This window comes from Corylus avellana, chromosome ca6 (genome assembly GCF_901000735.1).
Source record: "Corylus avellana chromosome ca6, CavTom2PMs-1.0".
In the NCBI taxonomy this organism is placed as follows: Eukaryota; Viridiplantae; Streptophyta; class Magnoliopsida; order Fagales; family Betulaceae; genus Corylus; species Corylus avellana.
Window position 1 is genome coordinate 6,634,027 of NC_081546.1, and position 26,282 is coordinate 6,660,308.

Consider the following 26,282-nt stretch of genomic DNA (forward strand, 5'->3'; position numbering starts at 1 on the left):
TCAATAACCCAATTTTGTTTTGTTCCCCGTCTCTTCCTCATCCAACCCATCGTCGCTTCGTATCCAAGATTTTAACGGAACTTTACAAGTAGGCATGTCAACAGGTGGCTGGCGAATGCTTGTCTCAGTAGTGGCCCCATTCTTTACTATAAATGCAGTGTTCATACCCCAGCTCAGATGTCGATCAAAATGACAATGCCAAAACCACACACCTGCGAAAAATCATTTGATGTGTTTAGCTCCTACGAGTTATTAAATCAAAGGAATTTCAAAAAAAAGAAAGAAAGAAAGAAAGAAAGGCAAACGACAATATATAACAACAAGAGTAATTAGAAATGCCTGGATTGTTTGCAAGAAATCTGATGGCAAGCCATCCCTTCTTAGGAACTCCGAAAGTATTCACTTCTGGAGGATCAACCAAATTAAACCCTTTTGGATCTGTCTCATTATCAAAATTATTAGAACCTATTCCAACTACGTAGAAGCTATATCCATGCAAATGCATCGGATGATTCATCGAGCCTGATAGCAGGCTGGTCCCTTGAAAAACTATCTCCACTTCCTCGCCATAGTTCAACACCTTCACCTTCGTCCCTTGCACTGTTAAATCAATGTTTTCTGAAAATTCATCACCTGTAAAGTTATAGAATGAAGGCGGGTAGTCTGGGAAGTCTGAGGTGTAAGCCCCACTGATATTCCTGCATGCGCAAGAGGATTCTGCTTCATCATGTTTTTAAACAGACCGGCATATTCAATAGCAACATACACCTCTACAATAATACAAGAGTGCTATTTAGATCACTGGAGTACCAGCAGGCAGCTTCTCTTTGTTTTTCTCAAGTTTATAGTACAAAATTACTTTTTACTTCTCTATAAAAATATATTTCACAATACCTTCCCTTACATTTTTCTTATACCATTAAAATATTATTTCTTTATAAAATACAAGTTCTCTACCTACTCACACTTTTTTTCACAAAATTCTAACACAATCTCCCATTAAAGACAAAAATATGAAAGAGGAGAAAATCAAGAGAAATGTTTATATTAAAATAATGTATAAGGAATCACTTTTGGCTCCCTACACATTTGAAAATATTATAGCGACCCTTGAAGATTGGTTAAATGTACGGAATCTAATGTGAATAGGTTTTTGTGGGTTTTTTTTTTTTAAAAAAAAATTCCTAAATATAAGGAAGTGAATGACATATATAAGGTATTTACTGCTAGTGTTCTAACTGGTATGACGTGGCAGTAAAAATTAACCTTTTTTTTTACAAGTCTTTACTAATTTTCACTGTAACGGCATTCCATTTATACAACAATCATATGCAATTAATATTTGAGAAATGGGGAAAAACCTGTAGTAGGCATATAGCACGTCAGTAGTACTAGGGTTGACCCAACTTATGTTATTCATGCTTGTAGCAATAATTGCATCATCAAGCCCTCCGGTACAGGTTGGACAGTAGAGGGAATTCATGGAAACTGTAATAAACATTCTCTTAGTAATGTTGAGGGGGACATCAACTGGGTACTCTTTGTTTGCCAAACTCCTTATACGATTGGTGAAGTTCCTGGCAGAGATGAAGTCCAAGTAAGAAGGAAGTGTACTTGGAAACTCAGGAGATGATGGGATCGTATAATTCCCTCTGTATTCTACAATTGCAGTTGTATTGACGTGGTCAAATGCTGTGACGGAGGGGTCTTCGCTTGAGTAATGTCTGACAGCCATGTAATATTGGCCGACAGACTGGTTTGCTTTGAATAAGATATCCATTGTTTGTCCTGGGCTTACCATGATGTATGACGTGGAGATGGGTTTGATATAATGTCCGTCCATCCCGACAACAGTGAGATTGTGTTCAGCAACTGCGTAGAATATTTCTGCGTTCATCACAGCATTGACTACTCGGAGAAGATAGGTTTTGCCGTAATCAACCATCCAACGGTAGGTCATTTCTGCAGTATTAAGATCGCCGTTGAATCAGAGTCCATTAGGTAATTTGAACGATGAAAATACCACAATTTTACTTGGAGACATAATATATGAAAATGATCTACGGCGCCTCCATCAGAGCATTTACAGCAGAGCTAATGTTTACATTTTATATAGGGAAAATTTCGCTAAATAACTCTGAATTTTCACGCGTTTTGAAATTACTCTATTGAAGTTCAAAAACTCTCACCTTAAGATATCAAACTTTCAATTTTTTCGCAATGTTACCATCCGTTAGGATTTTTCGTTAAATGCAGTCAAAATTCTCAAAATATCCATGCTTTTTATTATAAAAATAAAATAAAATAATTGTAAGGATTCATGTGTTGATCAAGATTTAACGAAATTTGTAAAGATACCTACAGCTGAATCTTTGCAATTTTTTTTTTTAATAAAAAAAAATGTGTATTTTAGGAATTTTGATCAGATTTAACAGAAAATCCTAATAAAAGGAGGACATCGCAAAAAATTGAAAATTTTTAAACTTTGTGAGAGTAATTTTTTTTTTTTTTTTAAAAAAATAGATATGAGAATAATTTCAAAACACATAGAAGTTCAAGGGGTTTCGTGAAGTTTCTCCTTTTATTTTGCTAGTATGCTATTCACTATATACAATAATGTCCAAATAAAAAATTGTTTCTCACCATTCCTCTCTCTTCCAAATGAAAATATGAGAAATAGAATATATTAATTTAAAAAAATGAAAAATTATATTTAAAAGCAAGTAGAGAATATAATATAAAATCTGTAGCTAAACTAGAGAATTACATTTTTTCACTAGGTATTTTAACTAGTACTATCGCTGAAGATCCTTGCTAACAAAATCAAAAGCTAAAGGCATACCGTTGGAGCAAGCACAGAAATCTCCCGGTTCACCGTTGATTGTATAAGCATCAGAACTCGGCAAGTCGTTACCGGTTACCAGGGCCTCATCCACCAACTCCTTCAAATCCCCAGTGTACCATGCCGCTAAATGTACGTTCAACAAAATTGAATTAGATCTATGCTAAATGTACAAGAACTTATTTCTTGGACTTGCATTGACGATTTGCCAGGGTTTGCTATTTGAAAACATAGTTTGACCTATAAAATCATGCATTTTTTAAAACGCACTCTTTGTTTACGATTTGAAAACAAAAACTTTTTCTACGTTTTTAAATCGCACAATTTTTTTATAAAAAAAAACGCACTACTAAATGATACATTATTTGTGATTTGATTTAAAATCATACTTTTTGTTTGCGAAATCATAGTACCAAATTCATTATTAGTCACACAAATATACATGTTTGCATACCAAGAACTAAGATCTCTTCTGCGTCCGGTTTGGCAAATGGATAGGTGGATCCAACTCGAGGCAAGACAATTATGGCACCATGAACTGTGGCTCGTGTCCAATCGCTATGAGCATGCCACCAAAGGGTTCCTTCCTCGTCAGAAAATATAACCTCATACGTGAAGTTTGTTCCGGGTTGGATAGGACACTGTGTGACGTATTCTGGACCATCTGACCACGGATTTCTTGGTTGCATCACACCGTGCCTATAATGGCATTATAATACCCAATCCATAGAATTAATGTCTTTCTTCTAAATTATGACAAAATGTTAAAGATCGCCTAGAAACCAAGGTGAGTTTGTTAATGTGTGTTAGGAGGTGTTCTTTTTTAATTAGTTTGTTGTATTTTAAGGTGAGATAAAGTTAGGAGAAAGTCCACATACCTTCTTCAAACTATTACCAATTAATCTTTGAAAAAAAAAAAAAAAGTTTAGGATCATTTTTTTTTCTTCATTTTGCTAGCCTTTGAGGGGACATTGTCAATTTTTTGGTAATTCAAAGGGGATATTGTCCTAATTGAAAGTCAAGGGGCGGGGAATTGTCTAGGGTTGTACAAGTGGTTACGGTTAGCAGTTATTGGCCACAACCGCAACTGCGTTTAGCGATTTTTAATAATTGCAACCGCCTAGGCGGTTAGCAGTTATTCAAACTAATAATCGGTGGTTTTATAACCGTTTTTTTTACATGGGCTTTTAAAGTGTTTTGGGCCATCCCTAACCTATATTTTTTGGCTTATTTTAAACATTTTTGGTCAAGGTGTTCCCAAAAAGATGAAAAAAACTTTATTTTTTATTTTTTTTTGGGCCAGGTAATGTTTTTGAATAGACTTGGCCCAAAACATAACATATCACATTATATTTCACATACATACAGTCATACATGGCCAAAACGACATAGTTTTGGATGTTATATTATAATTATTATTAATATAAATTATAAAATATATATTTATATTATTATATATAACCCCTAAAACCGCTAACCGCAACTGCCCTAAGCGGTTAGTGGTTTTTTATATCCGCCTATCAAAGCAGTTAGCGGTTGGTGGCGAGGCGATTATAACCGCCCCGTTTGAACACTCTTAAAATTGTTAATCGGGTGGTAATTTAAGGGGAATATGTAGACTTTTCTCTAAAATTTAAATGATTTTGAGTGTCTTGCGTTAATTTTGAATTATTTATAAATATTTTTCTAATATTGTTTTCTCTTAAGTTGTGGCTTCTTCAATTCGTTAAAGTCCATGCCTAGATGAATTGTTTACTAATATTGTATGTCATTTTTTATTTTTTTGAGAGTAGTATATGGTCTTCTCAAGGAGGCTTTAAGTCTTCCCATAATTAGAAAAAAAAAAAAAAAAAAAAAAAGTCTTCCCATTAGTGTATATATATATATATACACACACTAAAAAGCACAAAATGCATAGTAAAATAAAGGTGTGCTGTTTAGCAAACTAATTTTTATTCTTTTATCTTCTGCAAACCCAACAAGAATAGCAGCAAGAAATCAATGCAACAGGATCTCTACACACACGACAACCAAAAGAACCTCTTCCAAAGGAAAAAAGAACTGATAATATGGATGGCAATAATTAATAAACTGGCCTTTGAATTTAATTATTTTGCATCTTATTAATGGCCAATTAATTTATATATTCACCGTTTATGGGTGATAAATAAAGGAATTACCTTTCACCAATCTTAATTAACGCAAAGAATATGAGGGAAATTGGGGGAGACTGTCATTAATTAATTACCAGTGAATAGTGATCCCATAGTATCCTTGGTTGTGGACATTAACATACACCGTATCCCCTTTGTGAATCCGGATTACTGGCCCTGGAAAACTCTCATTTACAACCAGCATGCTCTTCGTCTTACACAGCCTGGTGAAGTTTTTCTCCCTAAGCTACAAAAGAAGAACAGAACATTTCATGAAGGTGCATGATTCCGATAAAGCTTATATATGAATGTTTGAAACACCAATTACAGGCTAGCTAGGAAAATGGTAATAAGGACGGACTTACAATAAAATCATAGAAATGGACATCGCCTTGAACCATGCAAAAAGACTGTCCAAGAAGCAGCATAATGCCCAGATACTCTATCATCGTATACATGTTCTTGGAGTTCATTTTATTTCATACATGTGTACGTGATTCCTCTTCATTTCTATATATATATATATAGAGAGAGCAAGATAATTTCTGATGTGACAATCATAATTTTCCAAGTCAAAAATCACATTATTTTATATTATCAATATATTAAAGAATAGGTAGAACCATTATTATATACACAATAATGGATCTGATCAGTGACCGGAATGGAACGCGTGCATGAATTCGTTGAATTGTTTGTAGGTTCCGGAAGACGACGAGGGTGGTAAAAGCATATATTTTATATATTTTTTCCGACGAACGGCGGTTGCAACCAAAAGTTCTCTCAGCTTATTACTCACGTGATGTGATGCGCAACCGAGATTCTTCAACACATCCAACCAACAGCCTTTGTGCATGCTCTTAACCCAATCGTCAACTGAGAGAGAGATAGTGATGGCCAACCCATCAAGCGAAGGCCCAAATTTGAATTTTTTTTTTTTTTTGTTAAATAGGAAAATCTTTTCTCATTTCATAAAAGATTATGAGCATAAAGCTATTGCATCACAGAATTTAAAGCTCTAAAATAATATAGGCAAAAGCTAAGATTCACGCTATCCATGCTCTGACGAGTTCGAACCACAACTATCGTGTGCCAACCGGAGGGAAAACGTTTGTTGTCTACAGGACTCGTTGACGCCGGGAAAGAAGGTGTAATGACACGTATAGGACTTGGATCGGCAGCGAAAATGCAAATCTGCTACGGAAAAAAACAATCTAATTAAGACCCCTTGCAGAAACCGACAAAACCAAAAGATTGGGGAGGACAATGAACGGCAAGGTGGAGTAGATGGTCAAAGCGGTGGAGGAAGCTGGGTGCTACGGCTGGAGTTTAAACAAAATCTAAAACAAAAACAAGCAAAAAGGGAAGGGAGGAAGGATGGACTCCCTTTTGGATCGCAGTGGATGGAAGGGGCACAAATTATTTTTTGAAATTCAAATTTGAATTTCTTAATAGAGATGAATGCTTTAGGTAGCAATTCTATTACATTGTGCATCTCAAAGCTATATAGTATTGTATTAACTTTAAAGATGGAGATTGAATGCGGGTTACAACTCCCAAATCCAGAATATTTGACGTGAGATATGATGGAGAATAGAATATTCTAATAGTGTGTGTATATATATATATATAAAACAGTCGAATGCTTAAGAGAGTTGACTAAAATTACGACTACTGGCATATTTAAAAATGAATTGGGCCTTTAACTTGTGTCAAATGCATATATATATATATATTTAAAATTGAATTGGACATTCTATTCCAATTCTATAGGATGCATATAATATATAATAGAAAACTTGAGAAAATAAATATAGGAGGTCTAAAATCCAGACAATTAGTGACATATTTTAGGAGTATTAAAATTGCGATAATTAGTAGGGTACAGTTTTGACAATTGAAATTGTTATTTCGTGATTTAATGTTTCTTTAATTCGATCCACCAAGGATTAAATAAAGATATACATGACATATAAGACTGTTGAATAAGGAAAAAAACAAAAAATAGATAAATTAAAATAATTTGTTTACCAATAGATCTGCATGCATGATACGCTTTGAATATATATATATATATATATATAGGTAAAAACCCTTTTTTGTCTGTAATCATGAGAATTGGAAGAAGAATGATTAAGCTAGAAGCTAAAGAGGGCATTTTCAAGCTCAAATATTCTAATAATTAATTAGCATCAACGCTAAAGAAAAAATGTTAAATAGTTTTTAAAAAATAATAATATTACCTCCCTAATAATTAAAATTTAACACTTTAAATGGCTTTAATTAAGGTGACTATAATTGTTAAATGGGCTAAAATTACGTACTCACGTGTTGTGGTGCGCAACTGAAATTCTTCAACAAATCCAACCGACAGCCTTCATGCATGCTCTTAACCCAATCGTCAATTGAGAAAGGTTGATCGACCGGCGGCCAACACGTTGTTTCCGAGTTCCATCCGAAGGAAAAAAAAAAAAAAAAAGAAAAAAAGAATCTATTGAGCTCAAGAAACAGTCTTTTGAGTTTGGTTCCCACAGTACGTGTCTACGTGAGAGAGAGATGGTGAATGACTCGCAAGACTATTATAAGCTTCATCGTCAGTGGCGAATGGCTCTGGTTGTCCTCAGCTGTGAAAAGAATATATGTGTGATCATGGATTCGGTTACTCTATGACTATTATAAGCTTCATCGTGCTGAAATCACACAGCCTTCCAAATTGGGAAATTATTAACCTTTTCAAGCTCTCTGTAAATTGCTGGAATTTTTTTTTATTGTTTTTTTTTTGGGCATTGGTGGAAAAGCTTCAAGAAGCAAGATGGATGAACAAATTCTCTGCTGAAGATTACTTGCTTAAAAAATATATTAGATACAGTGGCCATATATAAGAGTCCACTGTATGGCCAACAATCAGAAAACTCATAAAAGTTGGTAACTGATCACCAGCATGTCCTAACAACAGTACCGGTGGTTCTTTCCCTGTTTTGCGAGTATCTTGTGGGGCACGCAACTTAGCAGTGCGAAAATCCACATCAGTTGTTTGGCTGTTTATTGATAATCAACTCAAGTACTGTGCGCAAGTCCTAGCTTGGCTGCCTAATCTATGGCTTTTTTTTGTATTTTATATTGTTAATCAATGTCCAAATCCCTGAATCTGATTGTTATAATTTTCACGTGATTAATTGTTTAATATTAAACCGAAGCGTAGTCTAATTGTTCAGTTTGAAGAAGTATACTGGGGATGGTATCTTTTATGCGTTGTTTATGGCAAACTGCTTTTATATGTTTTCTATTCCGTGGTGGGAAAGTTTTTTTGAAGAGGGTCTAATTGGTTAAAGGTATGGAACGGCTTAAACGAATGCACACACAGAAATTGTTTGATGAAAGGCCTCAACCAATTGACAATTCCAGAGAGACGATGTTGTATTTATAATTCCAGTATTTTACATCACCCGAGTTGGTCTTTATCTTCATCTGCAGTAGTTACAGTTTGTTTTGGAATGCTCTGTTCAGACTCCTTTGTTGCGTTAACCTCTTATACGCAGGAGAGGTTGAGTTAATTTCAATACGGCTGAACATAAATGTGAAGTTAAGTTTCACTTTGAAATTCTGAATTAAGCCTGCTTTTCTGGCTTTTTGTAATGTATCAAAAGAGTGGAGCTCTAATCTTCCATACGGTAAATTAAAAGCTACTACTGTTCACTCAAACAAGTGTTTAGAGTATTTGGAATACTTGATATGAATTATAACATGTATGATATATTCTGCAATTAATTATCTTTACAATGACATAATATTGCTTCGCAAAATACACCCTTAAGATTACCAGTCGACAATTATTCATTTCCATTTCCTGCATTGTCAATATCATAATAAGAATCAAAGGACAGATAAACTGAAACCTATAGACCCTTACAAGTATGTTAGGGCTTTCTTAATTTCGTCATAAAGTGGAAGATTTTGCATGGTTATATGCAAACTACTGCCACTGATGGGGCAGAGTGGCGGCATCCATGAACTCCTCATCAGACTCAAGAGCGCTCATGAAGTCCGGCGGAAGGCACACCTCCAAATCTATGCTTCCTCCTCCTTCATATCCCGGAAACGATGACACTTTCCCATCAAACTTATTTGCATACCCACTGCGAAGTGCCACTGCTTTCCCCATCCCAAATTCATTACCATACATGTTGAATCTGGGTGAGCTCCCCATCATTACACTGTATCGGTCAAAAAACCGAGCAAGTTGGTAAATAAAGGGAGACTGCTGCCAGGCGTCGAGCCATCCATGGATCGCCTTGTCAGTGTGGTTAACCAAGGCCTGGTGTAGCTGCCATGCCGCCCACCCAAGACTCTGTTCAAGCAGTTCACCAGCTGTGGCAACTCCCGCCACAGGGTAAATTGAGTTCCCAAAGTAATCCTGAGAATGTGGTGGATCCATTCTTGATCTGTTGTTGGTTGCCAGCTTGCAACCGGTTATCTGATCAAGCGGTAGACGACGCGCACGCGTTATGCACCTCCAGAGGAGTGCAGACAGGGACTTGAATGAAGAGATCTTGTTGGTTTTGCACTCTGCATTGGCCTTCGCTTTGAGCTTTGCTATGGATTCAGATGAGAAGTGGAACACCCTCTCTCTCAGCGCGGGTGCCTCAAATCTACTGATGATCTCATCTTGGTGGGTGAAAGGGAGGTTGATGATTGGACCACAACCATCAGGAAACCATCGCTTGTGGATGGGCGGGCGTGCAAGGGAGATTTCATTTCCATCTGCCTGAAAGATCTCGGACCAAGAGTTAAAGAAATGCCAATATGAAGTTCCATCAACAATGCAATGGTTCATGGAACAGCCTACAAAAATTCCATCTTTCAGTTCTGTAATTTGAATGGAAAGCAAAGGCATGGTATGCCCATCATAGTTGAGAGCTCTGTCATGGTCAAAAAACGATTGAACAACCAACGGCACATCAATCGGTGAAAGAATTTCAGATATTGTCATGTCTAAAGCTGCATGGATGAATTTAGCTCCTGGGCTGTTATCACAGTCAACATAAATCAAGCAAGAAGGTGGGTTTTCATTTGTTTGTGTCACAAGGCGACCGGAAAGTGGGTAGAAATGGACAAGGGCTCTCGAGAGGGAGCGCTTAAGCCTGTCCAAGAGTGTGTCGATGAAGCCTTCTTGCTCATCTGCTGCCGGAGGTTTGGTGAAGAGAAGACCCTTCTGGATATAGTGTGAAGAGAGCATGGCAAGATCCCATGGCGTCAGGTAAAAGGGCCGCTTGGCCTCTTCTAAAGCATGCTCTGGTTTAACAAAGCACTCTGAGATGTGCCGGACTTTCTGAGGATTCGACATCAGATGGTCAGGGAAGGCTAACAGGCTTAAGTGGCTCTCTTGAATCTCTTCAATCACCGTAGTTTTACTTTTATAGAAGCGGCGCGCTCTGGTTCATGCCGTTGATCAAGATATGCAAATGTTGACTTCAGGTTGCGTAGCAGCCCAATTTACGGACTGTTCTAGGATGCCTCCACCAGAGTCGGTAAAGGCTGCATCCAGTTAAAATTTAATTAAAATAATAATATTCCAGCCCATCGTTGTTGACCTAGTCAATATTCACTCGTGACCTTTCTTTTCAATTTTTTTTTTTTTTTAATTTTTAATTTTTCATTTCCATAAAAAAAAAAAAGTATTTGAACTAATAATTTTCACTTGATGAGACATAATTTTTAATAATTAGACTATTTTTGAAACAGACAACGACCCAGAGAGAGTAGACAGTCTCCGCAACATCATAATTAATTTAGAAATTGGTCCATAAATGATTTCAAAAGACAACCAAATCAACATAGATTTTATCGCATGCTGCTTATTCCCATCACCCATATATTATATGTTGATTAAGCAATGGTGTAGAAGTAAAGCTTTATGAATTTTGAATTAACAACATAAAGAACAAAAGGAATCCCACCAACCTCCTCATTTATTAGCTCCTGCTGAATATAAATCATAAACTACGAAATGTTAAAAGCACGACACGACGAAACGGTCTGAATGGGTTGGTGGGTGGAAAAATTCGTTGATCATTCCATTGGTCATGGTCATCGCTTCGCCCTCTTTCCTCGAAACGTTTACCATGGTATACGTATAGATCTACATCTAATCTCTTAATCAGTTCGTTAGGCATGCAAAATTCTATATTGATTGTTTTAGGATGCACCACCTATGCAGGTAAAATGTAAATTCTAAATTCAAATATTAAAGTCCATCATTAATTGAGGTAATTAGAAACTTGGTGAGTAAGACACTTGTCATAGTAGACATGTTCTTATCGCATTTTTCTTCTTCCCCTCACCCATATAACCTTGTGCGTGGCTTTTGATTAAGGATATGTTTGGAAGAAAACTGTTCCATATATTGCTATAGGCCTATACCCAGTCAATAGGTGAACTGAATCTAAATGGCAATGGCGCATAATTAACGCTGTTTGACTAACAATATAAAGAACAAAAGTAATCCACCAACCGCCTAATTTATTAGCTTATGCTGGATATTAAACCAAATGGTGTGAATGGGTATGGGGTTTTATTTTTTTTTATTTTTTATTTTTTATAAGTACATTGCAAAAAACCAAACAACAAAACAACAAACTACAAGAGACAAACAGAAAGGGGAGGATCCTTCCCACTAGCTAGAGGGGAAGAAAGGAAAGGAGTAGAAGAAAAGGGAATGCTGTTAGAGTGAGATCTGGCTACGGCTCAACGTGCCACTGAGTAGGCACAGAAGTTTGCACTTCTATTAATTTTCCTAGCTTCCAAGCAAAGGGGTTGGGTTTTCCACATGTAGTACTGGCTCCAGATTAAATGAAGAAGAAGGAAGACCCACTTGATAGGAGGCCACGTGTGGCACTATATTGATTGAATTAGAACCACATGAGGGGCCAAAAGAGCTTGCTTGGAAGCCACGTATGGGGCCATTTGAGTATGGTTCTTGCATGAAGAAGCGTCATTCTGAGAAGGCTCAATACTGCAAGAGGAGTTTCCCACAAAAGCTGCAGAGGACAAACTTGAATCCGAGTCTTCATGTTGGACTGGTGTTACCAACCTTGGGCTGCTATAGGTAGTAGTTCGGAGAGAAATAGCATACTTTTTTAGGGGAACCTGATTTTGAGGAGCAGAACAAACACCTTTCTTATGTCCAACAAGCCCACAAGAAACACAATAATCATCCAACCTTTCATACTTAAAAGCAATCCAATGAGGTTCCATACCTGAACGTGAAAGATAGAAGCCCGGTGCAAGTGGTAGGGATGTGTTGATTTCAACCTTGAAACGGATATATTGTCGACATATAAGACCAACAAATTTGTTAACATCCAGCTCCATAAGGGTCCCTATCCCTTTGCCAATTCTGATGGCATTTTTAGTTGTCATATATTGATGAGGCAGATTATGCACTTGGACTCAAAATGAACATAAGAGAAGCTTTACTTCATCTATGGCAAGATTAGGAGACCAAGATTGAAGTAGTAGGAGAGATCCTCTAACATTCCAAGGGCCTTGATTGATTATGTGAGTGAAATCACTTTCAAGATGAACTGTAAAAAGATACTTATTTGGAGTCAAAACCTCCATAGAAAGAGGTGCTGCAAAACTCCAACTCGAAGAGAGAGTTTGACGTACATGATAGGAACTTAGAGGTTTGAGAGCTAGGAGCTTACCAATAAACGCAAAACCTTCTTGAGAAGCTGGATTACCATCATGAATTTCTAGCTGATCCGAGTTCTCCCATCCCAACGCCTCAGCCTCAGCAATGAGAGCTTGGAGATCAACTTTGGACGTTACTGAGTCTTCCATAGAATTTCAAAAAAAGGAAAAGTAGAAAAGATACAGGATGATCAGTGGGTTGTGTTTAAGAAAGATATAGAAGGATGCGGGATGATTAGGGGGTTAGTGTTTAAGGAAAAGTAGAGGAATAATGGAGTTAAGGGAGATGGAGAGGACTACGTCCTAGGAGTTTTCCATGAAGGAAAAAGGGAGAGCTCTGGGCGAGAGAGCGAGGTGTTAAAAGGACGAAATTTACGTGTAGTTGAACAATGTTTACAAACGAATGGGTATGAGTTGATGGGTGGAAAATTCGTGGATCATTCCAATGATATTTATGACATTATATACTATGTTTTACTTGGAAAAAGATCCTCTCCATTTCAAATTCACTCAATTTCCTTCAGTCAGTGCATTTAGAATGGCAAAATTGTTCAAATTTTTTTTAGGTTAAAATTTTTGGACAACACTACTCTTCTAAATACACTAATGGAAGGAAATAGAGGACATTTGAAATGGAGATGATCCTTTTCCGTTTTACTCTTAGTCCAACGAGCTCCATCCACAGCAATTGAGAATGCACAAATTTGAAAAACATATATATAAACTTAAAACCTAAAATTTCAACCTTTTTAATTTCGATCAAACACCTGCAAGCCTTACCGTGCTCCATGTATTTTCCCCAACATATATTTTTTATTTGGAAAATTTTATAATAAATCTCTGAGTCAACGTGTGAAAATTTAAACACCCTCAATGTTTTTTCTCACTTTTTAACTCCTTAAGTTCATCCGTTATAAACCCTTTTGTTACATTTTCTCCCAATTGTTTAACGTCCGTCAATCTAACTCAATATGCACCGTTTTGCCGAGGAAGTGAAAAATGGAATCTTATGTTCTGTTCACCCAAGTTTTTCATGTTCTAAAACAAAAGTGAATCATACGGTTTTCTGTCCTTTTCAAAATTCTTCTCATATGGGACTTAATCGGCAATGATATTAACTGTGTGAAGTAGCCCCAATTTTAAAGTTAAAGAGAAACTAACTAACAGTAGACAACATAGAAGAATGCATTATCTCCACAAAGGCCATTGACAGATTCTCCTAGGCTTCAACAACACAGGAAGATGCCTTCTTTTAAAGCTTGAAGAAGCAAGATGGATGAACAAATTCTCTGCTGAAGATTACTTGCTTAAAAAATATATTAGATACAGTGGCCATATATAAGAGTCCATTGTATGGCCAACAATCAGAAAACTCATAAAAAGTTGATAACTGATCACCAGCATGTGCTTACAACAGTACTGGGTGGTTCTTTCCTTGTTTTGTGAGTATCTTCTGGGGCAACCTAGCAGTGCGAAAATCCACATTAGTAGCAGAGACAGCTACGGTGCCTAACAAGAATAGCGACCAACATGATGAAAACTTGTGAACTCAAGAATTGAGAGAAACTTTCTGTTCGCATTACTTGAATGAATGTAATTACAATACATAGGAGTTTATATAACATAGAACTAATCTAACTAACTAACTATAAGTTTAACTAACAGTTAACTAAATGCAACTAAGTTAACTGAATTAGTGTTAGAAGTTATACAAAACAGAAACTCAAATTACTTTGAGTTCTTGATACTCCCCCTCAAGATGGATGGTGGAGATCAATTGCAAACATCTTGGAAAAAAGATCATGAAACAATGTGAAACCAAGAGGTTTGGTGAAGATATCGGCCAATTGATGATGAGATGGAACATGCAAAGTCTTAAGTAGCCCTAACTGAATTTTCTCACGAATCAAGTGACAATCAATCTCTATGTGCTTTGTTCGTTCATGGAAAACAAGGTTTGCAGCAATGTGAAGGGTTGCTTGGCTATCACAGAAAAGCAAAGCAGGTTTCTGACAAAAGACTTGCAAATCATCCAAAAGAGAAAACAACCATGTTAATTCACAAGAAATAGCCGCGCCGCCATAGACCTATACTCAGCTTTGGCAGAGGACCTAGAGATATTTTGCTGCTTCTTTGGTCTTCAAGAAATCATAGAGTCACCAATAAACACACAAAAGCCTGTGATAGACCTTCTACTATCAGGGCAACCAGCCCAATCAGAATTAGAAAAAGCCTTGATCTTAAAATCTAAAAGAGCTGGAAAAAATAATCCCTGCCCTGGTTCAAAATTTATATATCTTAGAACTCTATGTGCTACATCCAAATGTGGCTGACAAGGCTTATCCATGAATTGACTCAAGGTTTGAACCGAGTAAGACGAATTTGGTCTAGTTACTGTCAAGTAAAGTAACCTACCAATGAGACGTCTATAGCTTGTAGGATCAGCTAACAAAGGGCCATTATCCTTAGATAACTTCACATTTTGCTTCATTGGGAATTTAGCTAGCTTGGAAGCCAATAGACCAGAATCTTGTAACACTTCTAGAGCATATTTCCTATGAGAAACAGAAATTCCTTTATCAAATCTAGCAATCTCTAGACCTAAGAAAAATTTCAAAGTACTTAAATCTTTGAGATGAAATTTTTCATTAAGAAGGGAAGTCAGAGCCTTTACTGCTGTAGCATCATTACTTGCAATTGCAATATCATCAACATACACTAATAATACAATATAAGAAGACCCTTGAACCCTAGTAAAAAGGGAATAATCTGACTTTTCTTGAGTGAAACAAAGACCAAGAATTGTGGTAGAAAGTTTAGCAAACCACTGTCTTGAGGCTTGTTTAAGGCCATATAAGGACTTGGTTAATCTACACACCTTAGACTCTCCCTTAGTGCTGAAACCAGGTGGCATGATCATATATACTTTTTCATCAAGATCCCTATGAAGGAATGCATTGTTCACATCCAACTGATGTAGAATCCAACCTTTTGCAGCTGCAATTGCTAATAGGGTTCAGACAGTACGTAGTCATCTTTGCCACATGAGAAAAGGTCTCATGATAATCCAATCATTCACTTTGGGTGTAGGCAAGTAACCTTGCCTTGTACCTCTCAATACTGCCATTAGAATTATGTTTGATTTTATATACCCATTTGCAACCAATGGGATGTTTATCTACAAGAAAATCAGTGACAACCCATGTCTTGTTCTCCTCAAGAGCTTCTATCTCATTCTTCATGGCAGCTCTCTATTCTGGACTGGAAACAACTTGGTGATAAAATTGTGGTTCAACTTGTGATGAAATAGACAAACAAAAGTGTTTATGATTCAAAGATAAACGATCATAAGAAATGGAAGGAGACAATGTACGAGTAATGCCTGAAATGGAAGAAGAATCATTGACCATTGAATTAGAAATAAGTGGAGAAGAAGCCAAGTGACAGTGATAATCTTGCAGATAACTTGGAGTTTGTTTCATCCTCTAAGATTTTCTACGTTGAATGATGGGGTGAGAAGATTGATTCTCATGAATGGTAGGATTGGAGTTAGATTTGAAATGCAGGTCAGCAAAATTGTTAACTAAAGCAGGAGAACTATTTGTAGATTGAATATCAGTAGGAGAGCTAGGATTTGGAAATGGAATTGTAGCAGGAGAACTCAAATTTGGAATAACAACAGGAGAACTTAGATTTGGAATAACAAATGGAGAGCTATGAAGGTCATTGGCTAATAGAGAATGATCAATGTTGACTGAATTAGTATGACTATTTGGACTATGACTAAAACAGCCATTTGCATTAGGATTAGTAAGATTGGAGGCATATGGAAAGATTGTTTCATGAAAGATAGCATTTCTTGAGATAAAAATAGTATTTGTGGAAAGATTGTAAAGTTTATAACCTTTCATTGCATATGGATAACCAATGAAGATGGATGGTATAGCTCTAGGTTCAAACTTAGTATGATTTTTGGTTAAGGTGAAAGCATATACTAAACAACCAAAGACTCTAAGGTGGGGGTATAATGGGGGCTATGAAAATAACAGTTCATGAGGAGATTTATTTGCAAGATTAGGAGTAAGAATTCGGTTGATGAGATGTGTGGCAGTAAGAAGACAATCTCCCCAAAAAGGTAAAGGAAGATGAGCTTCAAACCTAAGAGACCTAGCCACAGTCAAGAGATGTTGATGCTTTCTCTCAACAATAGAATTTTGTTGAGGAGTTTCAACACAACTAAGCTGATGTATGGTTCCTTGTTTTTTCTTAAAAAAAATCATCCATTTTAAATTCAGAACCATTATCAAATCTCACACACTTGATTTTGGTATTATGTTGAGTTTGGACTAGATTAAAGAAAGATTGAAGAATTGTTCTAGTTTGTGATTTATGTTGTAACAGATGTACCCAAGTGAATCTGCTATAATCATCCACAACAGTAAGGAAATAACTATAACCATTTATTGATTTGGTAAAGAAAGGTCCCCAAATGTCACAATGTATCATATCAAATGGGGAAGTTGAAATAGAAGAACTTGAAACAAAAGGTAACCCATGCTGTCTAGCAAGTGGACAGATAGTGCATACATGTTTGGAATAAAAAAAAAAAAAAAATTCAGGTACAATGCTTTGCAACAGTTGTAACCTGTTATTAGACAGATGACCTAACCTATAGTGCCACACATCAGTTGATGGTGTTATTATTTGAGTAGAAAAAACATGCGAAGAAGAAGGAGAAGATGATGAAACCAAACCTTCATATTGCTGCAATAAATGAAATAGGCCACCTTGCTCCTTACCCACACCAATCGTTTTTCAATGGTGTAGATTATGTATGAAACAAAAATTAGAAAGAAAAATAAGACAACAATGTAATTTCTTGATGAGTTTACTGACATGTCAAATTAAAAGTAAAAGAAGGAACAAACAACACATCAGTGAGTGTAAGACTCTCTGAAATTTTGACAGTTCCTATATGTGTAACAAAAACAACAGTGCCATTTGGTGATTTGACATGAGTGGAAAATAGAGTTGTAATGGAAGTAAAAAATGATAAGGAACAAATCATGTGATCTGTAGCACTCGTGTCTAAGATCCAAGGATTGTGTTTTGGATCATTGTGAGTAGGAGGGTAAATTGTATTAGCAAAAAAAAACAGAGTATTGAAGAAGATCAATGTCAGAATAAGAATGTGTCCTCTTTGAAAAAAAATCATCATGATTATGCACACTGCCTACTATGTTTGTGGAAGCTGGAGACATGATAGAAGGCATTGATGGATACATTACAGAGGGCATTGGGGAATATTGTTTCAGCATGCTCATCAATTGTTGACATTGATTAGATGTAATTGGCAATTGTGGAGAGAAATGTTGAGGAGAAGGAGAAAACTCTTCCATATTGGTAACTTCTTGAACATAATTGGTTGAATGTGAAGCTATCTTATTTCTTGTAAACTTAAAACCTGGAGGGTAGCCATGAAGCTTGTAACATTTGTCTACAGTGTGTCCAAGAATCTTACAATGAGAACATACTGGGCGTTCTTTCCTAGTAATGCTCTATTTTGCAGGTTGAATTAACATATTTCCAACTTGTTGAGTTCTTGTCATAAGTGTAGTGGTCTCATGAGACAATAAACTGAGAGAGATTTCTCTTTGTTTTTCCTCTTTAACAATCAAAGAAAAAACTTTGGTTATAGATGGAATTGGATCATTAAGAAGGATTTGGCCCCGAATCTGGGAGTAAGAATTATTGAGACCCATAAGGAATTGAATTGTATATTCTTGGCCTCAAAGATCAATAATTTTCTTCATCTTTCCACACTGACAACAATCGCATAAATCCAGATGTTTGAAATTGTTCCATTCATCCCATAAGGCTTTAAGATGAGTGAAATATTGACTTACAGGCATGTTGTCTTGAGTGAGAGTGGAAAGAGACCTCTACAACTGAAAAATTCTTGGACCATTTTTCTATGAAAATCTTTCTTTCAAATCCAACCAAATATCTTCAACATTGGTTATGTAGATAAGAGAAGTTGCAATCTCCTTCGAGATGGAATTCATAATCCATGATGCAACCAGATCATTACAACGATTCCAAATTCTAAACTCAGTACTAGCTGTGTTCATTGTTTCTCTCAAAGAACCATCTACGAACCCAATCTTGTTCTTGGCACTGAGAGCCATGAGCAAAAAACAACTCCAAGAATTGTAATTATCTCCAGAAAGCGGTGTGCACACCAACAAAATGCCTACATTATGAGCGTTGGTGAGAAAGAATGGACTGGATTCAGCTGAAGAAGGATGAGAAGAAGGAACAGAAGGAACGCCGGTTGAGGATGACGGAACAAACTCCATTGATGAATTCTTCACAAACTCGTGAAGAGCTTTGATACCATAACAAGAATAAAAACCAACATAATGAAAACTTGTGAACTCAAGAATTGAGAGAAACTTTCTGTTCGCATTACTTGAATGAATGTAATTACAATACAGAGGAGTTTATATAACATAGAACTATCTAACTAACTAACTATAAGTTTAACTAACAGCTAACTAAATGCAACTAAGTTAACTGAATTGGTTCGTTAGTTAGAAGTTATACAAAACAGCAACTCTAAATACTTTGAGTTCCTGATAGTACTAGAGGTCTTCCCTGTTTGGCTGTTTATTGATAATTAACTCAAGCACTGTGCACAGGTCCTAGCTTGGCTGCCTAATCTATGGCTTTTCATTGTATTTTATATTGTTAATCAATGTCCAAATCCCTAAATCTAATTATTATAATTTTCATGCGATTAATTGTTTAATATTAAACTGAAGCATAGTTTAATTGTTCAGCTTGAAGAAGTATATTGGGGATGGTATCTTTTATACGTTGTTTATGCCAAACTGGTTTTATATGTTTTCTATTCCGTGGTGGGAGTTTTTTTTTTTTTGAAGAGGGTCTAATTGGTTAGAGGTATGGAACGGCTTAAACGAATGCACACACAGAAAAGGCCTCAACCAATTGACGAATCCAGAGAGGCTATGTTGTATTTATAATTCCAGTGTTTTACATCACCCGAGTTGGTCTTTATCTTCATCTGCAGTAGTTAGAGTTTGTTTTGGATTGCTCTATTCAGACTCCTTCGTTGCATTAACCTCTTCTACACAGGAGAAGTTGAGTTTATCTTCAATATGGCTAAAGGTAAATGTGAAGTTGGGTTTCACTTTGAGATTCTGAATTAAGCCTGCTTTTCCAACTTTTTGTTCTGTATCAAAAGAGTAGAGCTCTAATCTTCCACATGGTAAATTAGTAGCTGCTACTGTTCACTGAAACAAGTGTTTTGAGTATTTGGAATACTTGATATGTCTTATAACATGTATGATATATTCTGCAATTGATTATCTTTATAATGACATAATATTGCTTCGCAAAATACACTCTAAGATTACCAGTCGACAATTATTCCTTTCCATTTCCTGCACTGTCTGTATCATCATAAGAATTATAGGCTAGATAAACCGAAACATTCTAATAGACCCTTACAAGTATGTTAGTGCTTTCATAATTTCCTCATAAAGTGGAAGATTTTGCATGGTCATATGCAATCTACTGCCATTGATGGGACAAAGTGGCGGCATCCATGAACTCCTCATCAGACTCAAGAGCGCTCATGAAGTCTGGTGGAAGGCACACCTCCAAAGCTATGCTTTCTCCTCCATATCCCAGAAACGATGACACTTTCCCATCAAACTTATTTGCATACCCACTGCGAAGTGCCACGACTTTCCCCATCCCAAATTCATTACCATACATGTTGAATCTGGGTGAGTTCCCCATCATTATACTGTATCAGTCAAAAAATCGAGCAAGTTGGAAAATAATGGGAGACTGCTGCCAAGCGTCAAGCCATCCATGGACCGCCTTGTCAATGTGGTTAACCACGGCGCAGCTGCCATGCCGCCCACCCAAGACTCTGTTCAAGCAACTCACCAGTTGTGGCTACTCCTGCCACCGCATGAATTGAGTTCCCAAAGTAATCCTAAGAAAGTTGTGGATTCATTCTTGATTTGTTGTTGGTTGCCAACTTGCAACTAGTTATCTGATCAAGCGGTAGACGACTCACACGTGTTATGCACCTCCAGAGGAGTGCCGACAAGGACTGGAAGGAAGAGATCTTGTTGGTTTTGTACTTTGCATTGGCTTTCACTTTGAGCTTTGCTATGGATTCGGGTGAGACGTGGAACACCCTCTCTCGTAGCGCGGGTGCTTCAAATCTACTATGATCTCATCTTGGTGGGTGAAAGGGAGATTGAAGATTGCATGAGTTGCTATTGTATGGGGGTTGCGATTGTGTTGAGGTTTAGGATCCTAGAAGGGGTTGTAGATGGTATTATTCTAACCAGGATATTATGTGACGCTAATGTAGGGTTTTTATATAAAGCCTCCAAGAAGGTTTTCAAAGGATCGTCCACATTAATAGAATGCTACACATCGGTGTGTCGAAGGAGAATATGAGGATCAAGGTAAGTGGGCTATCTTTGTTAGTATTTTCATGAATAATGATCCTGTGCATTTTATACATAGCTTTTAAACACAAATCCGAGTTATCTCTTGAACTAAATAAAATACCATTTTATGCATGAAAAGTGTGACATGAACTATTTTTATAACTGTTATCTCAAAAATATACATGAACTATTTATTGGGCTACTTGATAATATAATATATGATGTGATGCTATTTATGATGTGACAAATGTGGTGACACCGGTACTCTGTGTGTGTGTGTGTGTGTGTTATGTGTATATGATCAGAGGCAGTGCAACACACCATTTGTTTGGTGTGGCCTCATAAGCCGTTAACCCTAAGTAAAGGGGGTTAGGCTAATAGAGTTCCGTAGAGAGGGGATTAACGGACTAGTCCTTGCTAAAAGGTGATGTGCAGGACAAGCACAACCTTACTCTGGGGGTTAACCAGAGCGAGCTATGTTATGAAAATCTTCTCTTACTTTGTAGATGACACAATCGATCCTATCAAATTACCATTTTGTGCTCAAAACTTCCATTCCGTCAGTCAAAAACGTTAACTCAGACTGTCAACCCATCATGTGCGCCCCACATGCTATCTTGAAATTTTCTATCCCACTTTTGCCCACAGTAGTGTTGTCAGTTCATGGGGACAAAGTGACAATGCGTTGTAGTTGATGGGAGAAAATGTGAGATAGAAAATTTCAAGATGGCATGTGGGGCACCACGTGACAGGTTGACTGTCTGAGTTAACGTCTTTGACTGACGGAATGGGGGTTTTGGGCACAAAATGGTAGTTTGATAGGGTCGGACAGTAGAATTATCAGTTCATAGGGGCAAAGTGACAATGCATTATAGTTGATGGGGAAAAAGGTAATTACCCTTATTATTTAAAGCTATAATATTGTGAAGGCATCCCAATGAATATTTTGAGAATAATGATATCCATTTTTAACCTTTTTATCTGGATATAAATTGTTCACTGTCACACACTATCAAGCTTTTCCACCAAGCTTGAAAAGCTTGCTAGTGTGTGACAGTGAACAATTTATATCCGTATGAAAACATGGTTTGATTTCATATAATAATGATCATAGTGCTAAATGTGAAATTTGCATTCAAGCGAAAATGACAAAGAAGCCTTTCCCAAAAACAAACAGAAATTCACAATTATTAGAACTTGTGCATTCTGATGTTTGTGAACTTAACAGCGTTTTAACTAGAGGAGGCAATACATACTTCATTACTTTCATTGACGATTTTTCAAGATATACATATATATATTTAATGAAAAGTAAAGATGAGGCCTTCAGTATGTTTAAATGTTATAAGTCTGTTGTTGAAAATCAAAGGGAAGAGAAAATTAAGATACTTCACAGTGATAGAGGTGGTGAATACTTTCCTACCGAATTTTCTCTATATTGCAAAGAGAATGGCATTATACATCAAACTAGTGCACCAAAATGGTTTAGTAGAAAGGAAAAATAGGACACTAGTTGATATGGTAAATGTTATGATTTTGAATACAAAGTTAAATTTTAATTTGTGGGGAGAAGCTTTGCTTACAGCATGCCATGTGCATAACAGAATAACTTCTAAGATTTTTAAAGTTTCACCATATGAATTGTGGAAAGGCAGAAAATCAAATCTGGAATACCTTCGGGTATGGGGCTGTTTAGCCTTTTACAGAGTTCCAGACCCAAAAAGAACAAAATTAGGACCAAGGGCTTTGAAGAGTATTTTTGTGGGATATGCTGAAAATTCAAAAGCTTATAGACTTTTAAATTTGGATTCTAATATCATAGTAGAATCAAAGGATGTAGAATTTATTGAAAATAAATTCTATAATGATTCTAAAACTGTTTCAAATCCTACTCAAACACCAGAACTTGACTTAAATCCTAGTTTATTAGAGGAAAATAAAAGAAAAAATCATGAGGCTTTAACTGAACCTAGGAGAAGTCAAAGAGCTAGAAAAGAAAAGAACTTGGATCCTGATTTTGTGTCATCGCAGGCTATTGTTTTCCTTTTGAAAGGAAACAGAGAAATTGTTCTAAACAAAATACACATTTTATTAAATATAGAAGAAGATCCTAAAACATATAAAGAAGCTATGGCTTCTAGAGATGTTGCATTTTGGAGAGAGGCAATTAATGATGAAATGGACTCAATATTGTCAAATAATACTTGGGTTTTAGTTGATTTGCATCATGGATCTAAACCTATAGGATTTAAATGGGTATTTAGAAGGAAATACAATACAGATGGGTCTCTCCAAACATTTAAGGCGAGATTGGTAGCTAAAGGATTTAAACAAAATGAAGGCATAGATTATTTTGATACCTATGCACCGGTAGCTAGAGTAACATCCATTAGAGTGCTTATGGCACTAGCTTCTATTTTTGATTTATATGTACATCAAATGGATGTTAAGACTGCATTTTTAAATTGTAATTTTGACGAAGAGGTGTACATGGAACAACCGGAAGGATTTGTTATGTTTGGAAATGAAAAGAAAGTTTGCAAATTAGTTAAGTCGTTGTATGGATTAAAGCAAGCACCAAAACAATGGCATGGGACATTTGACTCGGTTATTTTATCTCACGGATTTAAACATAACAATACTGATAAATGTATTTATTCTAAATTCACTGATTGTTATGGTGTTATTATCTGTCTTTATGTGGATGACTTGTTAATATTGGAACAAATATGGAAGGAATATTTGAAACTAAGAAGTATCTAACGTCAAAGTTCAAAATGAAAGATCTTAAGGAAGTTGATACTATCTTAGGTATCAAAGTAAAGAAATATGGTGGGGGCTATGCTCTATGTCAGTCTCATTACATTGAGAAAATGCTTCTAAAATTTCAACACTTAGGAATTAAAGAAGCAAGTACCCCATATGATTCTGCATTTAAATTAACTGAGAATTCTGATAGGGCAATTGCTCAGTTAGAATATGCTAATGCAATTGGTAGCTTAATGTACGCAATGCATTACACTAGGCCAGATATTTCCTTTGCAGTTTGTAAACTTTCTAGATATACGAACAATCCTAGTACGGAATATTGCAAAGCAATTGGTAGAGTCCTTGGATACCTTAAAAGAACAATTGGATTAGGACTATATTATACCAATTTTCCATCAGTACTAAAAGGATACACTGACGCTAGTTGGATAACTAGTGCGAGTGATAACAAGGCTATGTCTGGGTGGGTTTTTACCCTTGGTAGTGGAGCGGTTTCATGGGCTTCTAAGAAACAGGTGTGTATTTCACATTCCACAGTAGAATCCGAATTTATAGCTTTGGCAGCAGCGGGCAAAGAGGCAGAATGGTTGCGGAATTTGTTATTAGATATAGAGTTGTGGCCACAGCTGATGCCAGCCATTTCTTTGTGCTGTGATACTGAAGCTACTATGTCTAGGGCATATAGTAAAGTTTAGAATGGAAAATCTAGACATATAAGCTTGAGACATGAATATGTCAAACATTTAATAATCGATGGTATTATTACTAATGTGTATGTGCGGTCAAGTAAAAACTTGGCAGATCCATTTACCAAGGGATTCTTGAGAGCTTTAGTGAAAAGTACATCTAGTGGAATGGGTTTGAAACCTTTTATTTAAAAGTCACCTGTAATAGGAACCCAACCTTAAACTATTTACAAGTAGTTTAAGGTTTAAAGGGTAATAACAAATTACAGTTAAGTGGCTGCAGAGCACTGAAATATATATATATATATATGTATATATATATATATAAACTCATTCTAGATTGTTCAGTGTTGGCTATTAGATAAATGAAGGATGAGTAAACTCATTCTAGATTGTTCAGTGTTGGCTATTAGATAAATGAAGGATGAGTATTATACTCTTAATGAAGTTCAATAATTCTTAAAGTGACTAAAATAACCGAGACAATAAAGGAACTTTACCTATATGAATATAAGAAGTAAGACAACTTCTAGCAAAAGTTTAAGGTTTACTTTTGTAAATATTCGTGAAAACCAGTATGGAGCACATAAATAAGTGCAATAAAATTTGTGAGTTTTTTGCTAAAATTGGATAGAATCATGTGTGTGGTATTTCTGTTCCTAACATATAAAGTCTTGGTTTAAGCTTAGGCAACCATTGACTTTGTTAAAAATTTGAAATGCTTAACACTAATTGAAAGTTTAAATCAAAAGATACTTTCTTGTATGCATGAGGATATCTGTATTTGATCTAAGTGGGGGATTGTTATAAATGTTGCCTAGATTGTAAAATTAAGAATGAGTTTATGTGGTTCAATGGTAGAAGCTTTTTGTTGCTGTGAGGATTCGAACCAGCACCATTGTAGACAAAGCGGCACCAGTGAACTGTTGAGCCAACTACTTGGCAGTTGTAAAGTTATGAAATGCATTCTAATTAATTGTCTCCAGAAATCTATAAATAGAACATTTTTGCTCTACAAATTTCATGACTTTACTTTCTCATTTTTTCTTAGTCAAAGACACAATTTTGTAGAAAAACTCTGAAGAACAAATTTAGAATTATTGTTGCAGTTAGTGACTTTGTTGTATCCTAGAGGTGAATTACTTGCAACCTGGCAACAAACTCTTTAGAGTGGGGACAATTATCACCATAAAGATAGTATTTATACACGCCTCAAAGTCGCATTGATTTTTTTAATTATTGTTTATGCTCGATTTTTCCTCAACATGAACAACCAATGGCACATCAAACGGTGAAAGGATTTCAGATATTGTCATGTCTAAAGCTGCATGGATGAATTTAGCTCCTAAGCTGTTATCGCAGTCAACATAAATCAAGCAAGAAGGTGGGTTTTCATTTGTATGTGTCATAAGGCGACCAGAAAGTGGGTAGAAATGGACAAGGGCTCTCGAGAGGGAGCACTTAAGCCTGTCCAAGAGAGTGTCGATGAAGCCTTCTTGGTCATATGCTGCCGGAGGTTTGGTAAAGAGAAGACCCTTCTGGATATAGTGTACAGAGAGCGAGGCAAGATCCCATGGCGTCAGGTAAAAGGGCCGCTTGGCCTCTTCTAAATTAAAGCATGCTCTGGTTTAACAAAGCACTC

General features: G+C 36.2%; 2 protein-coding genes and 1 pseudogene across 2 annotated transcripts; all 3 read right to left on the reverse strand.

Moving 5' to 3' along the window:
* On the reverse strand, positions 1-5,468 carry LOC132185090 (laccase-15-like). Its single transcript, XM_059598910.1, has 7 exons — positions 5,361-5,468; positions 5,091-5,242; positions 3,297-3,541; positions 2,843-2,968; positions 1,362-1,962; positions 340-698; positions 1-212 (listed from the first exon to the last, which is right to left on the reverse strand). Exons 1-7 carry the CDS (start codon positions 5,466-5,468, stop codon positions 1-3), a joined length of 1,803 nt encoding a protein of 600 aa, XP_059454893.1.
* Positions 5,469-8,811: 3,343 nt separating this feature from the next.
* LOC132184111 (uncharacterized acetyltransferase At3g50280-like) lies at positions 8,812-10,481 on the reverse strand. The gene has a single exon (XM_059597615.1). It carries the CDS (start codon positions 10,337-10,339, stop codon positions 8,969-8,971), a length of 1,371 nt encoding a protein of 456 aa, XP_059453598.1. The 5' UTR covers positions 10,340-10,481; the 3' UTR covers positions 8,812-8,968.
* A 9,802-nt stretch (positions 10,482-20,283) lies between these two features.
* On the reverse strand, positions 20,284-22,455 carry LOC132185091 (uncharacterized acetyltransferase At3g50280-like; annotated as a pseudogene).
* Positions 22,456-26,282: the final 3,827 nt, after the last annotated feature.

Bases quoted from the DNA above. Each gene is read 5' to 3' on its own strand.
- LOC132185090 (XM_059598910.1), bottom strand. From the start codon at position 5,468: ATGAACTCCAAGAACATGTATACGATGATAGAGTATCTGGGCATTATG. The intron at 2,969-3,296 runs GTATGCAAACAT...ACGTACATTTAG, and splicing joins AGAAGAGATCTTAGTTCTTG to CGGCATGGTACACTGGGGAT. The intron at 1,963-2,842 runs GTATGCCTTTAG...TTAATACTGCAG, and splicing joins TTTCTGTGCTTGCTCCAACG to AAATGACCTACCGTTGGATG.
- LOC132184111 (XM_059597615.1), bottom strand. From the start codon at position 10,339: ATGTCGAATCCTCAGAAAGTCCGGCACATCTCAGAGTGCTTTGTTAAA.